This window comes from Mauremys reevesii, linkage group 15 (assembly GCF_016161935.1).
Source record: "Mauremys reevesii isolate NIE-2019 linkage group 15, ASM1616193v1, whole genome shotgun sequence".
Classification (NCBI taxonomy): Eukaryota; Metazoa; Chordata; order Testudines; family Geoemydidae; genus Mauremys; species Mauremys reevesii.
This window is the reverse complement of record NC_052637.1, coordinates 28179067-28206089: the sequence shown is the minus strand read 5'-3', so window position 1 is coordinate 28206089 and position 27023 is coordinate 28179067. Positions and strand designations below refer to the sequence as shown.

The 27023-nt window shown below is 48.0% G+C and overlaps 1 protein-coding gene across 3 annotated transcripts in view; it reads left to right on the top strand.

The window, feature by feature from the left end:
• The window catches only part of SEC14L1 (SEC14 like lipid binding 1), a 101038-nt gene extending 74595 nt beyond the window's left edge, over nt 1-26443 (top strand). For 2 of the 3 annotated variants that reach the window (XM_039501306.1, XM_039501305.1), the window contains exons 15-17: nt 974-1152; nt 2045-2146; nt 26383-26443. In XM_039501306.1, the coding sequence (XP_039357240.1) occupies nt 974-1152; nt 2045-2146; nt 26383-26428 (327 nt within the window). In that variant the 3' untranslated portion in view covers nt 26429-26443. Of the gene's footprint in view, nt 1-973; nt 1153-2044; nt 2147-4477; nt 5046-26382 lie in introns of those variants that run through there. The other variant, XM_039501307.1, reaches the window with a different exon arrangement.
• Nucleotides 26444-27023: the final 580 nt, after the last annotated feature.

The following is a 27023-nucleotide window of genomic DNA, read 5'->3' as shown; positions in this document are numbered from 1 at the left end:
TGAGGGGAGATACAACTGCTGTCTATAAATACATCAGAGAGGAAGAGGAGTTATTTAAGTTAAGGGTCAACGTTGGCACAAGAACAAATGAATGTAAACTGACCATCCAAAAGTTTTGGTTTTAACCATCAGAGGAGAGAAGTTGTGGAACAGCCTTCCAAGGGGAGTAGTTGGGGCAAAACCTAACTTGTTCAAGACTGAGCTTGGTAAGTTATGGAGGGGATTGTATGATGAGACTGCCAACAATGGCATATGGCCCATCTGTGACTGCTGGCAGCAATATCTCCAGCAGCCAGGGACGGCAAGGGGGAGGGCTCTGAATCACTACAGAGAATTGTTTTCCAGTTGTCTGGCTTGTGGGTCTTGCCCACCTGCTCAGTGTCTAACAAATCACCATATTTGGGGTCAGGAAGGACAGGTCAGATTGGTCAGATTGGAAGAAAGCCTCGGGGGTGGGGGGTGGATTTCGTCGCCTTCTGCAACATGGGTCACGTGCTGATTTGAACTAGGGTAAATGGTAGATTCTCTAACTTGAAGTCTTTAAATCAAGATTTGAGGACTTGAGAAACTGAGCCAGAGGCTATGGGCCTATTGCAGAAGAAGGTGGGTGAGGTTCTGTGGCCTGTGATGTGCAGGAGGTCAGGCTACATGATCATGATGGTCCCAAGTAATTTACCCTGTGAGGACTGAGGTCTTGATTTTAAGTTCCTTGTGTTTTATTTTTAACACCCCAGCAGTAGAGAAGTGAGAAGGTCTGTTTGTAATTTTCTAATGTAACTTTTGTTAGCCCCCTGTATCAGGAAAGTCTGGCTGGCCAGTAACATTAATGGGCGGAGGAGCTGGAATGTCACCATTTGAAAACACTTAAAGTGCATGCTGGCAGTCTCCTGCTGTCCGAACAATGAATTTCATTCCAACATGCAAATACTTGACTTTGTATTAACAAGTTTATTTCCATTGTTGCTGCTTCCAGGGGTCTCATGTGACCAGATGGCCTGGCTTCTATATTCTTCAATGGAAATTTCACAGCATGCCTGCCTGTGCTACAACCAATCTGCCTCGTGTGGATGATGTACTGGCATCTCTACAGGTCTCCTCTCATAAGTGCAAAGTGATGTACTATACAGAAGTGATAGGATCAGAAGATTTCAGGTATGTCTCGTGAAGGTCTCAATGTCAAGCATTCCTTTTTGTGTCTAGCTTACTTTTTGCTTTATGGTACAAATACCAGAAGCCAAGTCCACTTAAAAAAAAAAAATCAAAATATTTTGCTATAGTTGCCTCGGTTAGAAAGCATGTTGTGTGGACTTGTACTGTACTTAAAGAATCTACGTATTGTAAATAAAGCCCGATGAGAATAAATAGATGGTAGCTCTGGAAAAATAACTAGCTTACACCACAAGCAGGGGCGGCTCTAGCTTTTTTACCGCCCCAAGCATGGCAGTCAGGCAGCCTTCGGCGGCTTGCCTGTGGGAGGTCTGCTGGTCCCGCGGATTTGGCGGCAGGTACGCCGAAGCCACGGGACCGGCGGACCTCCCGCAGACAAGCCGCCAAAGGCTGCCTGACTGCCACCCTCGCAGAAACCGGCAGGCCGCCCCCCGCGGCTTGCTGTGCCAGGCACTCGCTTGGAGCGCTGGTACCTGGAGCCACCGCTGACCACAAGAGAAAGTGAATCGGTCTCATCTTAGTTGCTGATGTGGATTTAACCCATATCACAAAAACACTACTTGATTTAGCAGACTTGCTGGGTTCTTACTTAAAAGTTGATGCAAGTTAAAACTAAAGGACGCGCCAGTACTATGCTTAGCTAAGACTACTTCTTAAGTCTCACTTTCAAGTGCAATAGGTTTCTCCAAAAACATAATTGTGCTGCCCACAGATAGTATTTTTTCTTGTTACACACGAGAGCCTCTGCATGCTGACTCTAAGGTTCTTTAGGTTTAGTTGGTATAGTCAAGTTGAGTAGTAAATTGCACTTAAACAAAGATGCATAGCAGAACTTCAATCTCCTCTTCTGAAGCCTAAAACTTCTGTCTTATTGCAGAGGATCTATGACCAGCCTTGAATCAAGCCACAGTGGATTCTCCCAGCTCAGCGCTGCCACAACCTCTTCCAGCCAGTCCCACTCCAGCTCCATGATTTCCAGGTAGTGCCACAGCAAATGAAAAGCAAATGGATGACATGGCTGGATCCTCATCTGTGGCAGCTGACTGCAATACAGCATATTCAAGTGGCATTTGCAAAAAACAAAACCCTTTTATAGATAGTAAAGTAGCTGTTTGAATTTTAAACGTAGTGTTTCTGTTCTGATAGCTAGTTTCTTTAACTTTAACCCTAGCCCCTATCTCAGCCATAGATTTTTGTAAGCATGCTTGCACAAATCCTAACTGTAAAATACAAGGGCTTTCTTGGAAGGAAAAGAGTAATCAATGTGCTGATTAAGAATTATTTTTTAAAAAATTGCCTGTAGGTGGTAAAAAGCAAAAACAATCCTACCAAAAATATTTCATAGTGCATTAGAAAGCAAACACAAGCTCTTGCCTTCTCGCCACATTATGGAATACCCTGGCATCGTCCAGCTGCTGCAAGCTCTCCTGCCACTGCCACTCACTTGCACTGCTGTTCAAGAGACTAAGGAAAGCAGTTCCTGGCTATTGGCCTGTGCACATGGAAAGTCATTACAGCAGAGTTGCGGGCAAGCCATTAACACTAATACCTTTTCCATGAGCACATTGTTGGGGCGTCCCAACTCTTTAGGATTTCTCTGACCATTTAGGATACATCTTTACGTCGATTAAAAAACCCACGGCTGGTCCAGACTCTCTCTCCAGGGCTGAAAAATTGCTGTGTAGACATCTGGGCTAGAGCCTGAGCTCTGGGACTCAAGGCCAAGTCCACTGATCTGGGCTAGTTGTGGGGTTTTTTATCCCTGTGTAGACATACTCTTAGGGGCTAAAAGTAAATGTAGCCCTTTCCTTGAACTTACTTTTTAAGCACTGATGGTGGGGAGGAGAGCAGGCTCTCCCTCACCATGACCCAAAGGCTGGTCCAGATTGGGTCCTTGGTTTATTTCTCACTTCATTCTGGAGTCACCTTTTACCCACTCCACTTACCTGCTACACTCCACAAGCACTCATTTTACTGGGATTTGCTTTATGCTAGGAGTGTAGATGAACACATTCCTCACAGCAGAATTAGGCTTGCTCCTTAAATCAGTCAGGAGGCAGTGTGGCTACAGCAATTAACCTTTCCCGCACTTGCTCTGCCTCAAATTCTGGCCTCGTGTACACTAGGAAAAAGCAGAACTTTCCAGCTTCGATTGGTGGTAAATAATGTAAACTGCTTTCATTGTTGCAATCACCAGTGGTGAAGTTCTTGTCTGGGTTATCTTTTTCCACTCTATTACATAGGTCCCAAGCTGTCCTGCTTGCTTGGGGACTCACCTGATGTCAGCTCAGGTTCTTTACCCCAAAGCAATTAACTACTGAATCTCGAAGGCACACAGAAGATGTAAATGTTGGGTAAACACTTTTTTGATAAGTGAGCTAAAAACACAGCATTCAGAACATTAATATTTGATGTGCCACCTGGCATTACACTGCAGTACAAGAAATTACAGCTTGGAACCCAGCACAAGTTGCTTATTTAGACCACTGGTCGAAAGCCATTCCCCTGCTAGAAAACTAAATTGTCCATCCAGTTGGAATAAGTTGCTGTATTGCTACAATCATTAATAGCTAGCTGGATAGGATTTTAGAAGGGCTGCAATAGCCTTGTTTTTGCTCATGGGGAAACATTTGCTGGAGTATTGCATGTTAGGGGTTTACTTAAGATAACAGGCTGCCCTGTTGGAAGAAAGCTGAGCCCTGAGAAATTCTGAGTAAACATTTTAAAATGCCCAGTATTTGTACATCTTGGTTTGTGGAAAAAACAAACTGATGTGCAGCATGTGAAGCACAACACTTGTAAGCCAATGCCGGCATGGAGTGTTGCTAACAAAGACGATAAAAGCTCAGTATTAATAAATCAGATTAACTATGCTGAAAAACACACCCTAGTGCACTTGCTCAACCCAATCAGGCACCTTCGACTTGCAGTCGGTAAAGTTTGCTTTAAAATCAAAGGCAGAGGTGGGGCTCACACTGGCTGCCAAGAATATTGGCAAACTAGTGCTGGGGCAAAAAACTGCCCAGATGTTAAACAGGTCCACACTCAGTGTATGTACTGTATATGGACTATGCTGGTTTTCCTACCCTTTGTATAAACTACCTATAATCCTGCTTACTGAGATTTCCTCTGAAGAGAGGTAGTTTGATACTTGATCCACAGGAGCCAGTGTTCCCAGACACAGAGGAGCTAATGCCAGAGAAGGCACTATACCGTTGACTCACGTGGTCATATTTGTGCCTGTTTTCCAAGGGCTCTGCCTTGAAGATGGTCCCCTCTTTTTCTCTCTCTCTCTCTCTCTCTCTCTCAGATGGCGATTTTGCTGACAGCTGTAAAGAAACCGCTTCATTCAACAGTCCACATCTGCCCTGAGGTGTCTGGCTTTGTAGACCTTTTTGAGTTACAGCCACTTTTCAAGGCTGAAGATCTCTTGGGTTTTTTTAGTTAGCGGCACTTGGGGGTTTCCTCAAAGTCTAATGCATCTTTAAAAACTCAAAGCACAGGACAGCACAAACAGCTGAGGGGTTAATGCACCAGAAAAACAAGATAAAGTTTCCTCTTAGTGAAGTGCTATGGCAAATAGGACTTACTTATGCAGTTTGAAATAGACTTGATTAATTTTAATACCCTCGGTCTCCTCTTTTTCATTGATATTGCTGTTCTTCCTTTCCGCCAACACACTGACCATTCTGTTGGCTTTTCTCCCCTGTATTACCAATGTCCCATCCCTGCCCTCTTGTCCATATTCATGAATTGCATATCAAATTCTGTAAATGTTTTGTAAACATATTACCTCACTGTTGGTAATAAGAAACAGTCTTTAAAAGATTTTTTTATTGTTATTAATAATAAATGTGAACTGTTTGGGGAAAAAAATCTGACTCCTTGTAGCAACGGCAATCTTTGGCATCAGGTGTAATGCACAGTGGAAACTGCTGAAGGGTTTAAGTGTCTCCCAGTGGGATTCTGCAGTGCTACCGCAGGACTGGCAAAGAGAGTCCTCTTCAGCTTGTGCTGTGGTTTACCTTTTCCTGTTTCAAGATGTAGCTTGGTCATTGCAAACGAGTGGGCTTTTCCAAGCAGAGCGTAGGACCTAGACAGCAAGGGTAAGGTGTATTGGAAAGGAGGAGTTGCCTTTTCCACAAGGAAATTGTCTCACATGGTGATAGGACCCAGCTTCTCAGAGGAATTACCCCACAGCCCATCTTCCTCTGGTATTGCAAACTCTACCCATGTTATGAATAGCCAAGAGGAACCATGATAATTAAAGCTGGATATGTTATAATATCTTGGAAAACAGAGCCAATAAATCTGTCATTATATAAAGAAACCACTTCTGTGCTTTCACCGGAGAGAAAATGGTTCCAAATCCTTTGATCCAGGTTTGGCCTGGTAGCTACTCTATGAGCAGAGCCAATGCATTGCAATAGTGTCTGGTTTTGGTGTAATAGCTGTACCTCACAAAATGTTTTCTTTGAGCCAGAGTCCATTCCAGAAACAAAACTCAGTACCACATGGGCACGTCTACTAGAATTCAGCTGACTTATCACAAACTGAAATTGTTAGCCACCTTACCAAGCTCAATAGTAGAGGCTTCTTCCATTCACCACCCTGCACTTTTTTGTCACAAGAGTGACCTATGAAGAGTGTTAGTCATCAGTTGTAATGACAAGTCTTCTGCAAAAGCGGAGGTAAATTTAAATAAAGATTCTAAAGCAAAGAACATCTCTTGCCTGCCACCTGAAGGTAAACCTACATTAGCTTCAAATAAGTGTAGAGCTGGTCTAAGTTTTACCAAAACTTTTGGTTAGGGATGTGGTTTGTTTAACTAAAATGGCTATTCCGATGTAAAGGTAACTTTAACCAGTATGGTTGTTCCCTTTGAGTGCTATAAAGCACATTATAAATGCATAAGGGTGTTGTAATGTTCGAGTACGGAGAAGGCCTACGTTTTTACCTAGGGTTCACCATGTTAGCATTAGAGTGAGTGGCAGTCCTTGCTGGCCTGTGCAGCCACCCAATTGCTGATCCGGTTTTGCCTGCTGCCCGTCCAGTACATAAGCAAGCGGTAACCTAGGCTTCCCCAGTTATGTGCAGGGCTGCCAGTTGGGGGGGGGGGAGAGAAACTCTTGACAGATCACATCTCTCAGTCACTAATAAACATGAAACGCCACATTGTTTTTAAAACTCTCCCTTTTTGGTGAACTGCCATAGTGTCCATTTATTTTCAGTCATTCAGATTTTTATACAAACCTGTACTGCCTCTAAACAGCATCTTTAAGAGTTGTGAAGTTCTATTAGCAAAAACAGAGATGGTGCCTGGCCTATTTAAAGTGTGGCCAATGTTTTCATGCAAGGATAAGAATGAACTAATCTTTGCTGATCACACGCTTCTGCAAAAGTCTGACAGTATAGGCACAACCTAAAAACACTTCAAGCCCCACTTGTTATCGAAGGTGCATAGTGAGGTAGTGCTAAATCAGCGGGGGGGCTGTGATACTGTTTGTTAATCTCACAAACACTCACAAGGTGATGCCTTACACAGCTGCTACCCATCCTGGTGCATGAAACCACAAGGGAGTGATCCTGTCTACTTATGTTCTTGTATTTCCCCTCGAGTGTCCATATTGAAAAATACCTGAACCCAGAGACACCCCCCTGCCCCAGAAGCAAAGGTTGCCTTAATAATCCTGCTGAAACTGAAGTTTCATCATCTGTTCCCCTTAATCCCTTTCACGATTGTAAACCAACATGAGCATAAAAACTGTCTGTTTTGGTCAGCACTATAGGCTGCTTGATTTCCCACTGACAGCGGTCACAGCTGAAGCTGAAACACAAGCGTAGTTATTTAGAGTAACTAAGCGGATGTGAGAGGGGGTGGGGGCTTGGTAGTCTTGCACACTCTTTAACTGAAACAGCTTCCCTTGCTCCTGCTACAGAGCTGGATGGTCCCTGACTGTTGATATGTCCACACAGCAGCTTGGTACAATCCTCCCAGGCCAGGGTGAGAGATGCAGGGTTTGTGCAAGCCTTCTGAAAATAGCTGTATAGCCAGAGCTCTGAAGTTGCCACTTGGGCTGGAGCTCAGGCTTGGAATGGTGTGTAGACATACCCTGTGACACAGGCAGTGGTGCTGTGCACCTGGCCCTGCAGTGACTTCAGCAGCTTTGAAAGCTGGGCCCATGCGCTATAGCGGACTCCTGATGTTGAACCATACCTGGCTACCCTTTCCTAGCTGGGACCAATGTATGGCCCTGGTTTTATGGAAAATGCTGGAGCAGGGGTTTGTGAGTGTGACACACTCTGTCTCACTGCCCTATAACCCTGCTACTCCATCTCCCATAACCGGGGTGCTCAAAAGTCTCCCATCAAGAGCCTCTTAAATGGAGCACATGCCAGTCCCATTGCTTAACAGGGAGCTATGGCCCACGATAATTACAGTGCTTAGGAGAGGATGGTTGATGTATGTGCTAATAACAAGACAGAGTGTTCTGAGACCTGCAGTTGATGTGGGTTGCTCATTGAGTTTAAGAAGTGGGGGGCAGCTTTGAGCTCCATTTGGTACAGCAGCCTTATCCTTTAAAAGGCATACAAGGGAGTGAGGGGGCTGTTGGGTATAACCTCCCTCCTTAATTGGGGGTGGGTGGGGCATGCTTGTCTGTGCAATCAGTTTGAATGAACAGCTAGCTGCGCTCCCTGTTGCAACTGTGGTGTCACCTGCTGGTGTACAGTACAATCACATCTTAATTTAAAGCAACTACTGCCAAAGCATTGGCTTTCAGCTGAAATTAAATTCAAATTAAAATCAGGCTGCAGGCACTATTTGACCAGGCTTCAGCTGCCAGCTGTCTCACATTCCCAAACACCAGCTCATAGGTTTGGCCTCCTTGCACTCTTACTTGGAATTTTTCTTGTTTGCAGCCACTAATGCTATTAATGACAACACAATGGCGGCTAATTGATGGTAAAAGTAAAATTCTTCCACTGAGCCCTTTCAAATAACTTGGTGCTGCCACTTTAAGGCCTGCATTCCCTACAAGTATGGCAATGTCTTGGGTCTGGAAAGAAGGGGTCCTAAAATGGCCGCTTTCTGCCAGACTGGATTAGCCCCGTGGTCGATTTTGTCCCCAGCAAACACTAGTCAGCAGCACACGCTTCAGAGTAACACCACCACAGGCACTAGCTGTGGGCTAAAGTGACTGCCATGCAGGTCTCCTAACCCCTCATAGTTAAGACATGTTCTAAGTCCTAAGGTTTCATATCCCTCCCTTACAAATTTGTCAATATTAACTGTTGTAACTAAGCTAATCTTAATTAGCCATTAAATTTTTTTAGATTTTGCTAATTACAACGTCCTGTGGCAATGCGGTAACAGTATTCCCTTTTATCAGTTTAAAATATGCCACCTTTAAAGTTCAGTAAACGTTTCCTTGTTCTTGTTTTGTGAACCAAGTGAGCTGTTTTCATCAGCAAGTTGTAACGCTCAGCACCAGGAAAGTCAAACAGCTGGGGATTCCCACTCAGCATTTAATGCTCAAACATTACCCATGGGCCGGTCCTCATTGGTAGCAGACTCACCACACTTTGTTTCACTAGTGTTACTGCTTGCATAGGTCTAATCTGGCCTTGTCTGACCCGTGGGGGCTGGAGTTTCTTCACTATGCTATAGGAAGGCAGTAGAATAATGCTAAGAAGTCAAGCTGCAGCTGTTCTCAAACTCCCGCCCTTAGTCAAACATTGCTAGCACCCATATTTGACACTGTTTGGCAGGGCCGCCCAGAGGATTCAGGGGACCTGGGGCAAAGCAATTTCGGGGGCCCCTTCCATAAAAAAAAATGTAATACTATAGAATACTATATTCTCGTGGGCAGTAGCGTAGCCAGGTTCTAACATCAGGGGGAGCGAACGCATTAAAAAAGGTGCCACCCAACATATCAAATTACTAATTACATCCACTCCCTCCCACTTGCTGCCCTCCTCAGAACCCCCAATATGCCCCCCCGCTCCTTGTCCCCTGACTGCCACCTCCTGGGACCCCTGTCCCTAACTGCCCCCCTAGGACCCTACCTCCTACCTGTCCCCTGACTGCCCTGACCTTTATCCACACCCCAGACAGCCTGCCAGGACTCCCACACCTAGCCAACCACTCCCCGCCCCCTGACAAGACCCCCAATATACACCAAGACACACCCCAAAGTGGGGTGGGGGGCGAGGCACCACGCACAGCTCCGGCCATTGAGGGTACATGGGTAGCTGCTTCTGCCCTAGCACTTGGATTTAGTGTTTAGCCAGAAGCCTTTGTGAGCAGGCAGAGGGATACTGCTATCAAAGGGCGTGCTTGATTGTAGAGTCTGATCCAAACAGACCTAGCAGAGAACACAACAATAGCTCTGCCTCTGCCATCCCAGCACAGAGCCCATAAACAAGAGAGGCAGAGACGTGCTTAATACAGTGCATGGGGTGGAGAGGGAGTACAGACAAGGGATGGGGCATGGAGAAAAACCTCAGAGATGGCGAGAAGGGCAAGTGAGGAAGAAGGAGAAGTCAGGAGGCTGTCTCTCTGGCGGGAAGGCCTGCGGGAGGAACGTTCGGATGCAGCATGTTAATGAGACCCTTGCAAACACAAGGGAAAGAAGCAGGGAAGGGATTGCAGAGGACAAGCGGGGCTATTCACTCAGTCTCCCCTGTGGCATTGGGTAGCAGGGCCCAGGCAATGAAAATCTCTTAACCACACAGAATTGGTAACTGCTCCCAAATCCTTGTGTGCCATGGCTGCAAGCTTAGAAGCACTTAAGCTGTGAGATGCATGGACTGCCTCAATACATCTCTCTTGTGTGGTGCCTCAAGCAGGTTTGCATTGTATAACCCAGATGAGAAAGCTTGCAACTTTCCCAGCTCTTTCAGCAGTGTTTTGGGAGGGGGGGGGGGCTTTAAATCACTCAGGCTGCATCTTCCAAATAAAATGCATTAATAATACAGCTCAGGCAAGCGAGCTGGGTGCAGTGCAGGCTGCCTGGGCCATCTGAGCGTACTTCACACTGAAGGCTGCTTTTGTTTTGCTGGTGGAAAGAGGCCCAGACATCCTCCCATATAACCCCCCTGACTGCCTCAGCACCTCTCCCCACCCCCAGAAAGCCCCCCTCAAACCATCCAACCCTCTCCCTGCTCCCTGACTGGGCCCCGGGATGCCCCTTACCACCAGGCACCTCGAGCCCCTGGCTGCCTCTAGAGCCCAAGTTAAACAGGCTGCCAGCACACAGCCCCTCCCCTGTGCCTGCTGGGGGGCGGGGAGGCCCTCTGGCTGCTGGAGGCACAATGGGAGCGGCTTGATCAGGCCCCAGCGGCCAATCAGCAGTGCTGCACTCTTCATGGGGGGGGAATCCCAGCCTTTTCTACCTTATTCCAAATTCCTACTAAGGTGCCACTTTGGGGGCATGTGCTCAGTGGGGGGGGAGAGGCAGACCCTGCCCCCTCCCCCCAGCTACGTGCCTGTGGGGGCCCCTGCAAGACCTGAGGCAAATTGCCCCCCGGCAGCCCTGCTGTTTGGGTAGCACATTCTTGGGCCAGACCAACAAGCATCAGCTAACTAAAGTTCAGTAACAGTGGCAATTTCAACAGGTTTGTGCACTGGCCCAGGCTGTCTCTTTACATAGTTGCTGAGTCTGGGGAAAGGACCAGTCCCTCCCAGCAGCAAGGGGTGACTAAGCCACACACCTGCTAGCATTAGAAATAAATGTGATGCGGCTGTAACTTTGTAAGGAGAGCCCTAGCCTGGCTTTTAGGGCTGCAGAAGGAATTCCAGAACCCCTCCGCTGACAGCACCGACCTTGAACGTGTACGACTGAGCCAATCCTTTCGCTAGGCAGTGTTTTATAACGGATGGGTGTGAGAGCATGTCTGTGGAGCAGAACGTTGTCTGGTGGTTAGGCTCTACCCTAGGCCTTGGGCTAGCTGGGCAGCTACAGGTGCTCAGGGAAGTAGATTATTGAAGAGCTTCCCCATTTTAAAGTAATTAATCTGTTGGCAAGGGGGAGCACAGAGCCCAACAAACTGCATTAGTCTCACATGTGTGCTGCTTAAGCTTAGGTATACTTAGGGAAGCGTAAGCATAGGTCTAGGTATACTTGGGCCTGCCTCAGCATACAGGAATGGGGTCGATGACCTCTCAGGCTCCCTTCCAGCCTTGCCTGTCGCTGTTTGCTGCTTTCTACAGCTATAGTGTTCAGCTCCACTGCTGTTTCAAAGGGTGCTTTACAGTGAGATGTTTGTCTGAGGGCTGTGACTCCTGCTCCTAGGGCAATGGGCTTCCCATTACCTCTCTTATATTTCCTAAGCAACTGTGCTGAGGCACAATAAAACATGCTGACCTTCACCTGCCAGAGCCCTGGCTTACTGCACTTCAGAAGCAAGAAGAATGGCTGAGCCACAGGGGGACTGAAAGCCATTCCTGTAAACACAGCTGATGGGGAGGGGCTTAGAGGCCAGGATGCTTCTCCCCCCCAGCCACCCACTCTCTAGGAGCCAGGAGAGCTCTTCTGCTACAGACAGAGAGGAAGCCGCTATGCCCATTATGAATTCCATGGCCAATGGCAACAGCAAGAAAATACCCAAGCTAGAAGCTTCATAAATCATCTCTAAATACGTCCCATTTTTTAAAAATGGCTAAGATTTCCAGAGTGACTAGTGTTGTCCGGGGATGGGGGAGGAAGCCACAAGATACCTTAAAGGCGGCTGCTTATCAGCGAATCTCAGCCACTACTTCTAACAAGCTAGCTTCTTATCTGACGCCTGTAACTGCACTGCTTAAGAACCTAGGGGGAAAAAAATCACTTGGTAGTGGATATGAAGATATTAAAATACACTGGTCAGGCTACTGAATCTCCTTCTACTGCAAGTTTACCCGATGGAGCTGCTCCCATGACTAATTAACCTCACTGTTAAATATGTGCAACTTTTTCCCACTTTGAACTTTGCTGACTGCAGGCTCCAGCCACAGGCTCTTTGTCTGCTAAGGCAGTGACCCTCCTCTGGTATCAGAGACTTCGCTTCCTGACTGTGATCACATAGGCACTTAGTCTTATCTCTGCTCAAACTAAAGGAACTCGATTTAGCTTATTTCACGTTCTTGTCCCAATGGGAACTCCATATCAGGCTGCAAGCACTCCCTGATGGAGCTTTTCATCAGCAACAACCATGCCTGCATCCTATATGTCCTTATGCTCTGGTAGAAGGGTGCATAGAGAGGGGACGATCCACCCTCACTCCAGTTCCTTCTCAACTGCCTGCAACCTGAGGCAGAGCATCACAGTGTTTGTTACAGCCACAGGCCTTGCTGCTTTTTTCTCTTAGTGTTCTGTATTTTTCTTTTAGAGGGGTAGCCATCTTAGTCTTGTGATTTCTTTTATTTTTCTTTACACTATTTAATCAGTTTTGTGCTATGGATGGAGTTCCCCCCTTCCCCAGGACGTCAGCGGCAGTGACAGGAATAGAGCCCACATCACCTGACTCCAGCAGGAGCCCAGATACAAGACTACTTGGGGAAAATGATGCAAACCCAATTCTCATTGTTCGTTTGGGTTTCATTTTATCCTGGGTGCTTTTAATGCCTCAAGGAGCCATTGATGGGGCTAAAGTACCAAGCAATGTGATTTTCTCCATCTGAAGCCCTATGGCTTGACCACATCTTGTCAATCTCTCCTTGAGGTGTTAAAGCCCTGGAACACACACAAAACCCAGTCCCTGCCTGTGCCCCTAACTTTGAGGTACCCTCACCGATGTTTGCAAGTGATGACGGGAGTCAATGATGTGGAGAAAGGGATATTTTGTAGGCTGGCAAGGCCATTGGGGGGGAAGACGGTTGGGAGAGGTCCAGGTACTCTCCACGCCAAATTTATACATTGAGAGTGAGAACAACAGGATAACAACAGATATAGCCAGAGGGGGAGGGTTAGGTATAAGGAAGAGAGGGGGGACGGATACTAGACCGACAGGTCATACTGGTAGTACTGTGTCCCTACCAAGTTGGGTGAAAAGGGTGAGAGGAGCCAAACAACAAAAATTAGGATGTTTGTTCACCAATGTGAGAAGCTTAGGTAACAAAATGGAGGAACTGGAGCTCCTGGTCCGAGAATTGAAACCGGATATCGTAGGAATAACCGAAACATGGTGGAACGGTAGCCATGACTGGAGTACAGGTATGGAAGGGTATGTGCTGTTTAGGAAAGACCGAAACAAAGGTAAAGGTGGGGGAGTAGCATTGTATGTCAATAATGAGGTGAAATGTAACGAAATAACTAGCAATGCAATGGATAATACGGAGTCTGTTTGGGCAATGGTGACATTGGGGAAGAAAACTACTAGAGCGTCCCCTGGGACAGTGACTGCGGTGTGCTATAGACCGCCGGGATCTAGCCTGGTTATGGATAGAGAGCTCTTTAATGTTTTTAAGGAGGTAAATACTAATAGGAACTGTATGATCATGGGAGACTTTAACTTTCCGGATATAGATTGGGAAACAAATGCTAGTAATAATAATAGGGCTCAGCTTTTCCTAGACGTGATAGCTGATGAATTCCTTCATCAAGTAGTTGCTGAGCCGACGAGGGGGGATGCCATTTTAGATCTGATTTTGGTGAGTAACGAGGACCTTGTTGAGGAAATAGTTGTAGGGGACAACCTTGGCTCGAGTGATCATGAGCTAATTCGTTTCAAAATAAATGGAAGGATAAACAAAATTGCATCTGAGACTAAGGGCTTGGCTACACTTACAAGTTGCAGCGCTGGTGGAGGCTTTCCAGCGCTCCAGCGCTGCAACTCCTGGTTGCAGCGCTGGCTGAAAACCCATCCGGGTTGGGGTATAAGAGTGCAGCGCTGGTGACACCAGCGCTGCTCAGCAGGTGTGGACACTCACCAGCGCTTTACCTGTCCTCCAGGGAATAAGGAGCTATCCCAGAATTCCTGTTCAGCCACTCTGCACATCAGTTTGCACTCTACTGCTCTTGCCTCAGGTGACCCGCCCTTTAAATGCCCCGGGAAATTTAAAAATCTCCTTCCTGTTTGCTGCAGCCAGGTGTGGAGTGCAATCAGTTAATCAGTTACAGGTTACAGGTAACCATGCCTCCCCAGCATGGAGCACAGGTGAATTGCAGGACCTCATCAGTGTTTGGGGTGAGGCGTCTGTTCAGGCACAGCTGCGCTATCTTTGAGCAGATATCAAGGGACATGCTGGATAGGGGCCATCAACGGGACGCACTACAATGCAGGGTGAAAGTTAAAGAGCTGCGGAGTGCCTATTACAAAGCCCGAGAGGAATCGCAGATCGGATCCGCCCCACGACCTGCCGTTTTACGTGGAGATGGACGAGATACTTGGGGTGACCCACTGCCAATCCCAGGGTAACGATGGACACTTCTGAGCAGGCTGGGGGACAGGAGGAGGAGGAGGATGCGGGGAGAGGAAACCGCGAGTGAAGCTCCTGGGATGGGGAAGAAACCGCAGATTCCTGGAGGCATGCAGCCAGGAGCTCTTCTCAAGCCAGGAGGAAAGTACCCAATGCAGCAGCCAGCAGTTGCAGAAGGACAAGCAGAGGAGCTTTATTTTCTGGGTGGAAATGTTTCTGGAGAGGAAGGGGGTTATGGATGCATGCATGGCAGCGTCTAGATGTGGAATAGCCCGTTGATGTGGTCTATCACGTCGCGTAATCTGCTTCAGTTATCTCAGCAAAAGCTTCATCCAGAGCGTGGGCAATATGCCTGCGCAGGTTTATAGGCAGAGCCACTGTGTCCCTTGTCCCAGTGACGGTGCACTCTTCGGCCAGGGGACCATTTCTGAACACAGGCACGCGCATAGGGTCCCGGGCGGAATACATTGCTCTAAAAGAGCCCCCGCTGTTCCCTAGTGACTGAAACATCTTCCAGGATTAAGTCCTGTGAAAAATGTTGGGAGACTCTTTAGTGAAGAGATAGGAGATAAGATCACCCCTGCATCTGCATCTTCACTCAACCCCTCTAGCACTCCAGATTACCCGAAGCAACCAGCTCCCCTCTCACTCAAGCCCCACTCCTCACTCACCATTTCGTGGCTTCTGTTGTGTTTTCCTTTTGGGATAAAGAATGCAAGTGAGAACTTGCAAGTGAGAACTCCTCAGTGTAACAATTCATGTCTGGAGATAGTGGATACAATGCTGCCCGTGTTAAATGTTGTCATTTCTGTGTGTACAGTGACCTTGACTGGACTGCCCAGATGTTCAACATCACAGAGGCTTCAAAATTTGAGAAAAATAAGAGCAAAGAGGACATGCTGAAAACTGTTCTTCAGCATTCTGCTATAGATAGTAAAGAATTGAATGAGTGGCGAGAGAAAGAAAGCAGGACCAAGAGAAATGCAGTGGCCAAGAGGAAAGCACGGAGCGGCTGCTAAGCATCCTGGAGCGCGAGTCTATAGAGTCACTCGTTGCCATGCAAGCAGAGCACTACCGTGCTACTCCCCACCCGCCCGTCCTTTGTGCCTTGTGCCCCAATGTCAGCTCAACCACCTTTCCCCAGCATCCAGGCTCTTACCACCAGCTGCCTCCAACACCTGTACGTTCCCCAACCAGCCCTGATACCTACCACCACCCTTACCCTCTGCATTCAACCCCATCACCATGCAGTATATGCACCCTGAAGTGCAGGATTCATTAAACAGCAATCCAGACATGGCATATGCAAACTTGTGACTGTACAGTTCACCAACCCACACCCTTGCCCTCTTGTGTTAATGAAATGTTGTGTGTCTGTCTGTCTGTCAAGGAAGTTTTTTTCTTTTCAATAAAACAATTCTTGGCTTTGAAAACAGTCTTTATTATAGCAGATAGTGAAAGACACCTTAGCCCAGTAAAGAAAGAGGCACTGCAAATCATATTATTATTATGGATAATAGAATAACAGTGTAAGCAGTGCAATTCACTCCCATGCAAGGCAGCAAACATTACTGTTGGCTTTCAGCCTCAAATTCTTCCCTCAAGGCATCCCTAATCCTTGAAGCCCTGTGCTGGGCCTCTCTATTAGCCCTGCTCTCTGGCTGTGCATATTCAGCCTCCAGGACTTGAACCTCGGTGGTCCATGCCTCACTGAATGTTTCACCCTTCCCTTCACAAATATTATGGAGGGTACAGCAAGCGCTTATAAGGATGCTGCTTCCCCCAAGTCTAGCTTCCCATACAAACATCTCCAGCGAGCCTTTAAACGCCCAAAAGCACACTCCACAGTCATTCTGCACCGGCTCAGCCTGTAGTTGAACCGGTCCTTGCTCCTGTCAAGCTTCCCTGTATAGGGTTTCATGAGCCAAGGCAGTAACGGGTATGCGGGTCAAGGATCACAGTGGGCATTTCGACATCCCCTACTGTGATCTTCCTGTCTGGGAAAAAGTCCTGCCTGCATCTTCCTGAACAGGCCACTGTTCCAAAGATGCGTGCATCATGCACCTTTCCAGGCCAGCCTGTGTAAATGTCAATGAAACGCCCGCGGTGATCCACAAGCGCCTGGAGAACCATAGAGAAATACCCCTTACGATTAACGTACTCTGATGCCAGGTGGGGGCCAGAATAGGAATATGCGCCCCATCTATCGCTCCACAGTTAGGGAAACCCATTTGTGCAAAGCCATCCACAATGTCCTGCACGCTCCCCAGAGTCACGGTCTTTCTTAGCAGGATGCGATTAATTGCCTTGCAAACTTGCATCAAAACAACAAAGAATCCTGTGGCACCTTATAGACTAACAGACGTTTTGCAGCATGAGCTTTCGTGGGTGAATACCCACTTCTTCAGATGCAAGACATTCACCCACGAAAGCTCATGCTGCAAAACGTCTGTTAGTCTATAAGGTGCCACAGGATTCTTTGTTGCTTTTACAGATCCAGACTAACACGGCTACCCCTCTGATACTTGCATCAAAACGATTCCCACGGTCGACTTTCCCACACCAAACTGGTTCCCGACCGACCGGTAGCTGTCTGGATTTGCCATCTTCCAGATTGCAATAGCCACCCGCTTTTCCACCGTCAGGGCAGCTCTCAATCTTGTGTCCTTGCGCCGCAGAGTGGGGGCGAGCTCAGCACACAGTCCCATGAAAGTGGCTTTTCTCATACGAAAGTTCTGCAGCCACTGCTCGTCATCCCAGACTTCCATGACGATGTGATCCCACCACTCAGTGCTTGTTTCCCGAGCCCCAAAGCGGCGTTCAACGGTGCTGAGCATTTCCGTGAATGCCGCAAGCACTCTAGTGTCACACGCAGACAAATCCATATTGATATCATCGCCGGACTCCTCACTGTCACTTTGGAGCTGAAGGAATAGCTCGACTGCCAAACGTGTTGTGCTGGTGACACTCATCAGCAGAGTCCTCAGCAGATCGGGCTCCATTTGCCACAGAAATCGCGATTCACAGAGAGTAACAGAAAGACACTCACAATGGCGCCAAACGCTGCCGGAATGAATGCTGGGATGTGAAGCGATGCACCACGGGGCGCTGGCAAACAGGAAGCGGAATGACCCGCACACTTCCTTCCCCTTCCCACAATACTCAGCGCCAAAACGGCGCCAAAACGGGACGAGGTGTTCTGTGGGATAGCTGCCCACAATGCACCTCTCAATACAGCGCTGGAAAGTGCTGCAAGTGTGGCCACACTGCAGCGCTGGTAGCTGTCAGTGTGGCCACACTCCAGCGCTGGCCCTTACACAGCTGCATGAGCAGCGCTGTAACTCCCAGCGCTGCAACTTGTAAGTGTAGCCAAGCCCAAAGGTTTACGATTTCAAAAGGACTAACTTTACTAAATTAAGGCGACTAGTTAGGGAAGTGGATTGGACTAACATATTTAGGGATCTAAAGGCGGAAGACGCCTGGGGTTACTTCAGGTTGAAGTTGCAGGAGCTGTCAGAGGCCTGTATCCCGAGAAAGGGAAAACAGTTCGTAGGTAGCAGTTTTAGACCGAGCTGGATGAGCAAGCGTCTCAGAGGGGTGATTAAGAAAAAACCAGAAAGCGTACAAGGACTGGAAAATGGGACGGATCAGCAAAGAACCCTACCTTATTGAGGTCAGAGGGTGTACGGAAGCAGTGAGAAAGGCAAAGAGCCAGGTGGAGATGGACCTAGCGAAGGGGATTAAAACCAATAGCAAAAGGTTTTTTAGCCATATAAATAGGAAGAAAACCAAGAAGGAAGAAGTGGGCCCGCTTAAAACTTTAAACGGAGTGGAGATTAGGGATAATCTTGGCATGGCACAATATCTAAACGAATATTTTGCCTCGGTCTTTAATGAGGCTAATGAAGGGCTAAGGAATAGTGGTAGAGGGACTGACGGGAATGAAGATATGGGGGTAGACATTACGGTATCTGAGGTAGAAGCCAAACTTGAACAGCTTAACGGAAGTAAATCAGGGGGCCCGGATAATCTTCATCCTAGAATAGGCGAGTGAAATTGCAAGTCCGTTAGCAATGATTTTTAATAAATCTCTAAACTCGGGGGTTGTACCGTTTGACTGGAGATTAGCTAATATAGTTCCTATATTCAAGAAGGGGAAAAAAAGTGACCCAGGTAACTACAGGCCTGTTAGTTTAACATCTGTAGTATGCAAAGTCATGGAAAAAATTTTAAAGGAGAGAGTGGTTACGGACCTTGAGGCCGATGGCAACTGGGACAAATTACAGCATGGTTTTACGAAAGGTAGATCGTGCCAAACCAACCTGATCTCCTTCTTTGAGAAAGTAACAGATTTTTTAGACAAGGGAAATGCGGTGGATCTAATATATCTTGATTTCAGTAAGGCGTTTGATACGGTACCGCATGAGGAATTACTGGTTAAATTGGAAAAGATGGGGATCGAAATGAAAATCCAGAGGTGGATAAGGAGCTGGTTAAAGGGGAGACTGCAGAGGGTCGTATTGAAGGGTGATCTGTCGGGTTGGAGGGGGGTTACCAGTGGAGTTCCTCAAGGTTCGGTTTTGGGTCCGATTTTATTTTATCTATTTATCGCTGACCTCGGAACCAAAAGTAGGAGTGGGCTGATAAAGTTTGCGGATGACACCAAGTTGGGAGGTATTGCCAATTTGGAAAAGGATTGGGATATCCTCCAGGGAGATTTGGATGACCTTGTAAACTGGTGTATTAGTAACAGGATGAAATTCAATAATGAGAAGTGTAAGGTTATGCATTTAGGGATGCCTAACAAGAATTTTAGTTATAAGCTGGGGACGCACCAGTTGGAAGTAACGGAGGAGGAGAAGGACCTAGGAGTCCTGGTTGATTGACTATGAGTAGGCAATGTGATGTGGCCGTTAAAAAAGCTAATGCGGTCTTGGGATGCATTAGGCGAGGTATTTCTAGTAGAGATTAAGGAGGTGCTAGTCCCGTTATATAAGGCGTTGGTGAGACCTCATTTGGAGTATTGTGTGCAGTTTTGGTCTCCCATGTTTAAGAAGGATGAATTCAAACTGGAATGGATACAAAGAAGGGCCACTAGAATGATCCGAGGAATGGAAAGCCTGTTGTATGAAAGGAGACTTGAGGAGCTCGGTTTGTTTTCCTTAACCAAAAGAAGGATAAGAGGAGATATGATTGCACTCTTTAAATATATCAGAGGGATAAATACCAGGGAAGGAGAGGAATTATTTCAGCTCAGTGCTAATGTGGACACGAGGACAAACGGATATAAATTATCAGTCAGGAAATTTAGGCTTGAAATTAGACGAAGGTTTCTAACCATCAGAGGAGTGCAATTCTGGAACAGCCTACGAGGGAAACAGTGGGGGCGAAGGACCTTTAAGATTAAGCTGGATAAGTTTATGGAGGGGATGGTATGATAGGATAACGGGTTTAGTCAATAGGTCAATAACGTGCCACACTGGTAATTAGTACAAAGGGTCAATGTTGGGATATTGTTAGCCTTTTCCAGAGGGTCTGGCTGGAGAGTCTTGCCCACATGCTCGGGGTTCAGCTGATCACCATATTTGGGGTCAGGAAGGAATTTTCCTCCAGGGTAGATTGGCAGTGGCCCTGGAGGTTTTTAGCCTTCCTCCGAAGCATGGGGCAGGGGTCGCTTGCTGGTGGATTATCTGCTACTTGAAGTCTTTAAATCATGATTTGGAGCATTCAACAGCAGAGTCAAGGGAGAGAAATAGTTCAGGAGTGGGTGGATCGGCTTATGTGGCCTGCATCGTGCAGGAGGTCAGACTAGATGAGCATAATGGTCCCTTCTGATCTTGAATTTTATGATTCTATGATCAGCAAATCAAGGCCCTACCCAAGGGAGGACAAAAACAAGCGTCAACTGCTTCACAGAATAAGCCTAGGGGATGTAGGCCCGGACTGCCTTCTAGTGACGTCAAGGGGAGTTTTGCTATTAACGTCAGTGGGAGCTAGAGCAAGCCATACATTACAAGGGAAGGCAGGTGACGCAGAGAGTGTGAAGTTCTAGTGAGACCCGGGTTTATTTTATGGACAAGGCGGGGTTTCCGAGCGGTGAGGGAAGGAGCAGCGCTCCATTAACTCCAAAGCTGGTGTAATCATGCAGCTTCACGCCATGTGACCCCCCCGCAAGGGGCCGCTGGTGAATGAGTCTCTAAAGAGCAGCAGCTAGAGATGGAGAGCCCCATTTAAGTAACCTGGGGGAGCTTTTCAAAGGCGGATAGGGAATTTAGGCACCCAACTCCTACTGAGGGTCAATGGGAGTTGGGGCCTGAACAGTTAGGCACAGTTATGCCTTTGGAAATTGCACATAGTCTATTCTGGCGCCAGCCAGCCAATGCTGAACTGTGCTTGCCAGCATGAGAACAGTTTGCCAGCTCTGCTTTTTCCCCAGTTCAAGAGTGGGCAAAGCAAAGTCGGTATTTCCAAGCATTCAGAAATTATAAGCCAGGCTCCTAAAAATTATGAGCTTCTAAAAAATAATACATTCTGGGCTCTCTTTCTCTTCTGGCTTCTGAGCCTTTGAGGTGCCCTTGGGTCTCAGGCTCAAACTTCTCTCTGCAACCCAAGGGATAGAAGCTTCCTTCTATTTTATTTTATTTTTAGTGGCAGCTGTGATTCTCACATATTCACATGGCTCCAGGAGCTGGGGCTTTAGGAAACCATTGTGAGCTTCAATAAAATCATGAAAGATGGCAACAACCCTCAGAGTAAGCAATAAAATTGTCCTCCTTAGTACGTAGAGTAAAGCACCTGTCAGATGAGTGGTCTTCATTAGACCTCCTGGCTTGGATATGCTGAGAAATGGTAGCCAGCTCTTCAAAGCCTGCAAACATGACCATGTGCCTTTCCCAGCACGGAAGTAGCCATAGCATAGCAGGACTTCTGCTGCACTGGGGCTTTAGGCAGACATGGCAGTGGCAAAGTTCCACTCAACTTTTTATCCACAGGAAAATGGGAGCGGCAATGATTGCAATAGGAAGTGTTATGGGTCGTCTCATATATTTCAGGTTTGTGCTTAGAACCAGCTTCATACATAAAACACCCTGTTTTCCCCTCTAAAGACACATGATATAGGATGATAGTGAATACTACTGGCAGAAAAATAAAGCCTAGCTGACAGAACTGAGATCAGATGGTGAGTGATCAGTGGTGGGAGAAGACCTAGGAGCTGTTTCTTTCCTGCTTACACTGGGGTGTGTAAGTCAGGAATAACTCCAGTGACATAACTTGAGTTACAAACAGCATAGTGAGCAGGAAATTGGGTGCATGGCTTCAGATGGCAATTGGCTGGTGTTAGAAGCCCACACTAGATGGCGCTAGCATTCTATGCATTTATGTATTGGAGGCAGGGCTGCCTTGCTAACTTACTGGCCATTCTGTTAGTCTATAAGGTGCCACAGGATTCTTTGCTGCTTCTACAGAACCAGACTAACACGGCTACCCCTCTGATACTTGGCCATTCTGGGTACCCTTCACAGAGCTTCCAGAGCGTCGGGCTGCCCGCAAGCGCTCATGGAAAATGGGAGTTGTCAAGGTTCTCTGCTTAATGTTCCCTTCTGGTTCCATCATTTTGCCCCAGGCCCTGCACTTGAGTGCCTATTTTTGCATTCTTTGTTCCCCATAAATTAGGTGATCCTTGTTCTTGTGTAGCCCTTCCCCTTCTTATTTTGTTGAGGAGTTGGTTACTTGTGTTTCTTTCCACCCCACTGCATCCATTCCGACAGGGACCATATAGGCTCGCTGCCTCCCAGCTGGCATTATCCTGTGGAAAGGGGCAGGGCTGGAATAAGAGTTGAAAAAGTGAGCTCATTTTCTAGAGCAGCAGTTCTCAAACTTTAGCAAGCCAAGGACACCTCCCCCCCCCAATTTTGATTTAAAAATTTTCATGGACCCACAAACCAGCTTCTAATTTTCCCCAGGGGTGCTAAGCCCCCACTCCACCCCCTTTCCCCAACATAGCGTTGCCAACCCTCCTGGTTTCGCCGGGAATCTCTCAGAATCAGGCTCTATCTCCTAGAGGCTACTGAAGCCAAACCGAGAGATTTTAGGCGCTAAAAGTCTGGCGGCGCAGCGCAGCTGAGTCAGGCTCCCTGCCTGCCCTGACTCTGGCCCCACGCTGCTCCCAGAAGCAGCTGGCATGTCCCTGCGGCCAGGGGCGGCTCTAGACCTGCCGCAGGCATGACGTGGACCTGCCGCAGGCATGCCGGCAGGAGCTCAACCGGCAGCCTACCCTGCGGCCCCCGGGGGGGTGGCAGGAGGTCTCCACATGCTGTCCCCACCTCGAGCATTGACTCCACAGCGCCCATTGGCCAGGAACTGCAGCCAATAGGAGCTCCAGGGGTGGTGCCTGCAGGCAGGGGCAGCAGGCAGAGTCACCTGCCTAACCCCCAGGGGCCACAGGGCCGTGCCAGCTGCTTCCGGGAGCAGCATGAGGCCAGGGCCAGGGCCAGCAGAGAGCCTGCCTTAGCCTCAGTGCACCAAGGTAAGTGCTGCCCGGCCCCAGCCCTCACCCCCCTCCCACACCCCAACCCCCTGCCCCAGCCCCGTGAAGGTGAGTGAGGGTGGGAGAGAGCGAGCAATGACGAATGGAATGAGCAGGGCCTTGGAGAAAGGGCAGGGCCTCAGGGCAGGGGCAGGGAAGAGGGCGGGGCAAGGGGGGGTTGCGTTTGTGTGATTAGACAGTTGGCAACTATATCCCCAAGGCCCCAGCCCCACCCTACCTCTTCCCACTGCCGCTTCACCCCTGCTCCTCCTCTTCCCTGCCTCTTTCCACCCCCTCTCCCGAGTGCGCCTTGTCTCCGCTCCTCCCCCTCTCTCCCAGCACCTCCTGCGCGAGGCTGAACAGCGGCCCCGCACATGACTCACGGATCCACGGACCTCAGTCTGAGAACCGCTGGTCTAGAGGACATGAATCAGTCAGGCCTTGTCTACACTATACCGCAGTGCAGCCTACAGGGGTGTGAATTTCAGAGCGCACCAAAATGTTGCACTCTAGCTGCCGTATGTGGCTACTGCCAGCGTGAACTACACGGTACCTAGTTTTCAGTAATGTAGTCCTGTTTGAAGAACATGGTGCTAACACAAAGTACATGTTTTAGTCCATGCCAGCAGCATCCACATAGGACAATTAGAGCGTTTTGGTGCTCTGTGCATGTCACACCCCTGTAGTCTGCACAGTGGAGACGTAGCCTCGGTGTCTGACCAGGTCTACCCTCTGCTCCAGGGCCCTCTGTGCATACCTCATGGGGATTGGTGAGGTGTGGGTGGGTGGCATGTTTAAAACTGCAGGAGTTATCTTTGTTATGGCATGCGCAACGAGGATGGCTCATGTAAAGCACAGACTGAGCTGGCCCGGGCGCCACAGTGTTTCATTCAAAAGGGAGGCATTTCTCTTCACACCACAGAAAACCACCAAACCGTCCTCCTTCCCAGCCGGCTCAACAGCGGGGCCAGAGCTTGAATGGGCCTGGAAAATAAACTCAACTCTGGCCTCTGGAGGCACCACTTCTAAACCAGGGGTGGGAAGTTCCTATGGCCAGTGCCTATGCTGTGCCTCTTCTGTGGATAAATAGAGGGCTCCCTTCTCCAAGGCTCTCTCTTGGCACTGTGGGAATTCATACATTACTATATAAATGTATTTAAAGCAAGAGCCCATCCCTCCCACCAGACCAGCCTGCCAAGCCACCAACAAGACTTCATCCATCCCCTGCCTTTCTGAACCAGGCAGTTCCTGGAAGATCCTTCTGCTCAGTCCCCCTTCTCTCCCCTGATGTAGATTTGCTTGAGATCCACACACTTTTATTTAAACCCCTCCAGAAATTAATTTAGCTTTGCGGTATTAAGGCTTATCAAATCTATTGTCCCAGTCCTCCTCTAGGGACCCAGCTTATTCCATTTTCAATAACCTCCACTGTTCTCCACAGCAATCAATCAGTCTTCATTATAAATAATCCTGCCCTGAGAAGGGGCCCTTTTGGGGCGGGGGGAGTAGGGCAGGGATGCTCACAAAGCACAGGTGTTCCTGGCAGCGCATGCTCTCACAGACAGACTGCAGCCAGAGGCGAACAGCTGATCAGTGCTGCAGCCCTGGGTTCATCCTGGTGATGTGCAGCCTGCCAACGGCCCTCGCCCTCGGAGTGCTCTCAGAAACAGCTAATTAAGGCTGCTGCCCCTCCCCTGGCTGTGTTGTGCTTGGCTAGATTGATTTCTGGTCTGCAGTCTGATACCAGTGTAAATACAATTTTGCTTGGCCGAGTCCTGGGGTGTCTGACTCACTCCATGGAAAGCGAAGAATGGCATTGCTGTAGCTGTGGTCTGTAGGCCAGGTCTGTAATGATAGGGGCTGTTTACAGTGACTCTCCCACTGATGCCGGATACAATTAGGATGCACCCCACCGCCCCTGCCCAGCTCCCTGCTATTTCTGTTCGAAGTCCATTTGGCCAGTTGCCCACACTATCGCAGTGTATTTGCTAGCAGGTGAACATCTGTGCTTCACTGCACTTGCACAAGGCTAGGGGTGCATCTGCCAACTCTGCCCTTCAACATAGCCCGTGAATATACAGGAAACAACTGCTCAAGCTTTCAAATTATTATAGCAGGGGACTCTAGGCTTTGATCCCCAATGTCTGAGGCTTCCCTGTAGCAAAAACAAACCAAAGGAAAAACAAAGCAAACAGACAATGAATGTCTTCCAGTGTGTGTGTTTCAGAGCCCTCCTCCTTCCTGGTCTACAGCACAGGCCTGTACCTTGAATGCTGAAATCAAAGCAGTGGAAAGCAGCTTCAATGTGACATATTCTGCCCACAGGCACACAGCTTAATTGAAGCTGAGCAGAGCCTTGTCTGGGGAGCTGGCTCTGCGCCCAAACCTTGGAGCAGAGCCTTGTCTGGGGAGCCTGCTGTGTCCAAACCCCAGAGCAGAGCCCTGTCTGGGGAGCCTGCTGTGTGCCTAAACCCCGGAGCCCACATTCTGTGGTTGGAGAGTGAAGAGAAGGGAGCTGAATGTTCCTGGAGTATCGAGTGCGGCTGGCAGGACAGAAAGAGACAGCTGCCATTCTCAGTGCGCCAGGACACAACAGACCAAATGCATCCCTAGCATAACTGAGCAGAAATGAACCTCATCTGGTTCTGTGCAAGCTCACTGACAATGCGTCGACAGCTACTTTGCCTCACCCTTAAACCAAACGTGGATCCTAGGAACGCAGGGTGGTTTGTAAGGATTAGAAACATTCAAAGCAGCAGCAGGACACAGATTTCCAGAGCGGTCCTAGTTTTGCCAAATTGTACCAATCAATTACCAAATGCTGACAGAATCCCGTGCCCTCCAAGAAAATGACACCAAAAGGTAGTGTTTACATATACGCGTTGCACCAGTTTAACTTAAATTAGTTTTTAGATCCATTTAGTGTTAACCCCTGTGTGGACACTCATTTTGGTTTAGCTTAAAGCTGTTCCTAAATCAACTCACACTAAACCAAAATAAACCTGGTTTAATCAGAAGTAAGTGTCCACACAGCCGTTTTCACTAGTTTTACTAAACTGGTTTAAAAATCACACCTTAAGTTGGTGAAAATTTCTTGTGTAGGCAAGCCCAAATAGTTGACCATTTCGGGGAGAAAATAAGATGAACAAAGTAGTTTGGATCAAATAACATGACCTCTGGTCCCTCCCTGAACAGTCCCCTAAAGGCCAAACTGAACTGGAGGTTTGAAGCAGTTCACGTCACTTTGATCCCATTAGGTTTCATTTTTGTGTCTATTTTTTACTTCCAGGTTCCAGTCAATACCAAAAGTGCTGAAACCCCATGAGAAAGGCTGAGGATACCCCAAAATCAGCCTGACTAGAAGGATGTTCTGGAAGTCTCCTAGGAAAGCCTATCTGCAAAATCTCCAGGGCAGAGTTTCAGACTCAAGCGGTTCCGAGCTGCACCCAGAATCCAGAGCACCTATCTCAATGGAATCAGAAGGAAACTTGAAATCTCCAGAACGTTCAGTCATGGCTGGCAGTTGTGCTGGCACCACAGCACAAAGCTCAGACACAAATATGCCCATGAACACAAGGGATTTGCAGTCTGGTTTCAGCCCATACCACCTCAGTCCCCTTTTTCTATAAAATGTATAGAATCCATTGCAGGGCCTAACGACAATGAATATGACACCAACACCATGAACTGAACACTTAAGGTCTGGTACTGCAGCACTGGTAAGGCAGCTTTTAATTAAACACATTACGGATGATGCTCCAGCCATTGCAGGACAAGGGGGCAGCCAATATCTCCAGTGGGGTCTGGAGGTAAGAGGCAGCAGCACAACATGAACACACAAGCAACACATAGACATTCTACTTCCCCTGTCCATGCAAGCATACCGCACAGAGCTAGGAGCCGAGACTCCTTTATGCAATCACCCAAAGC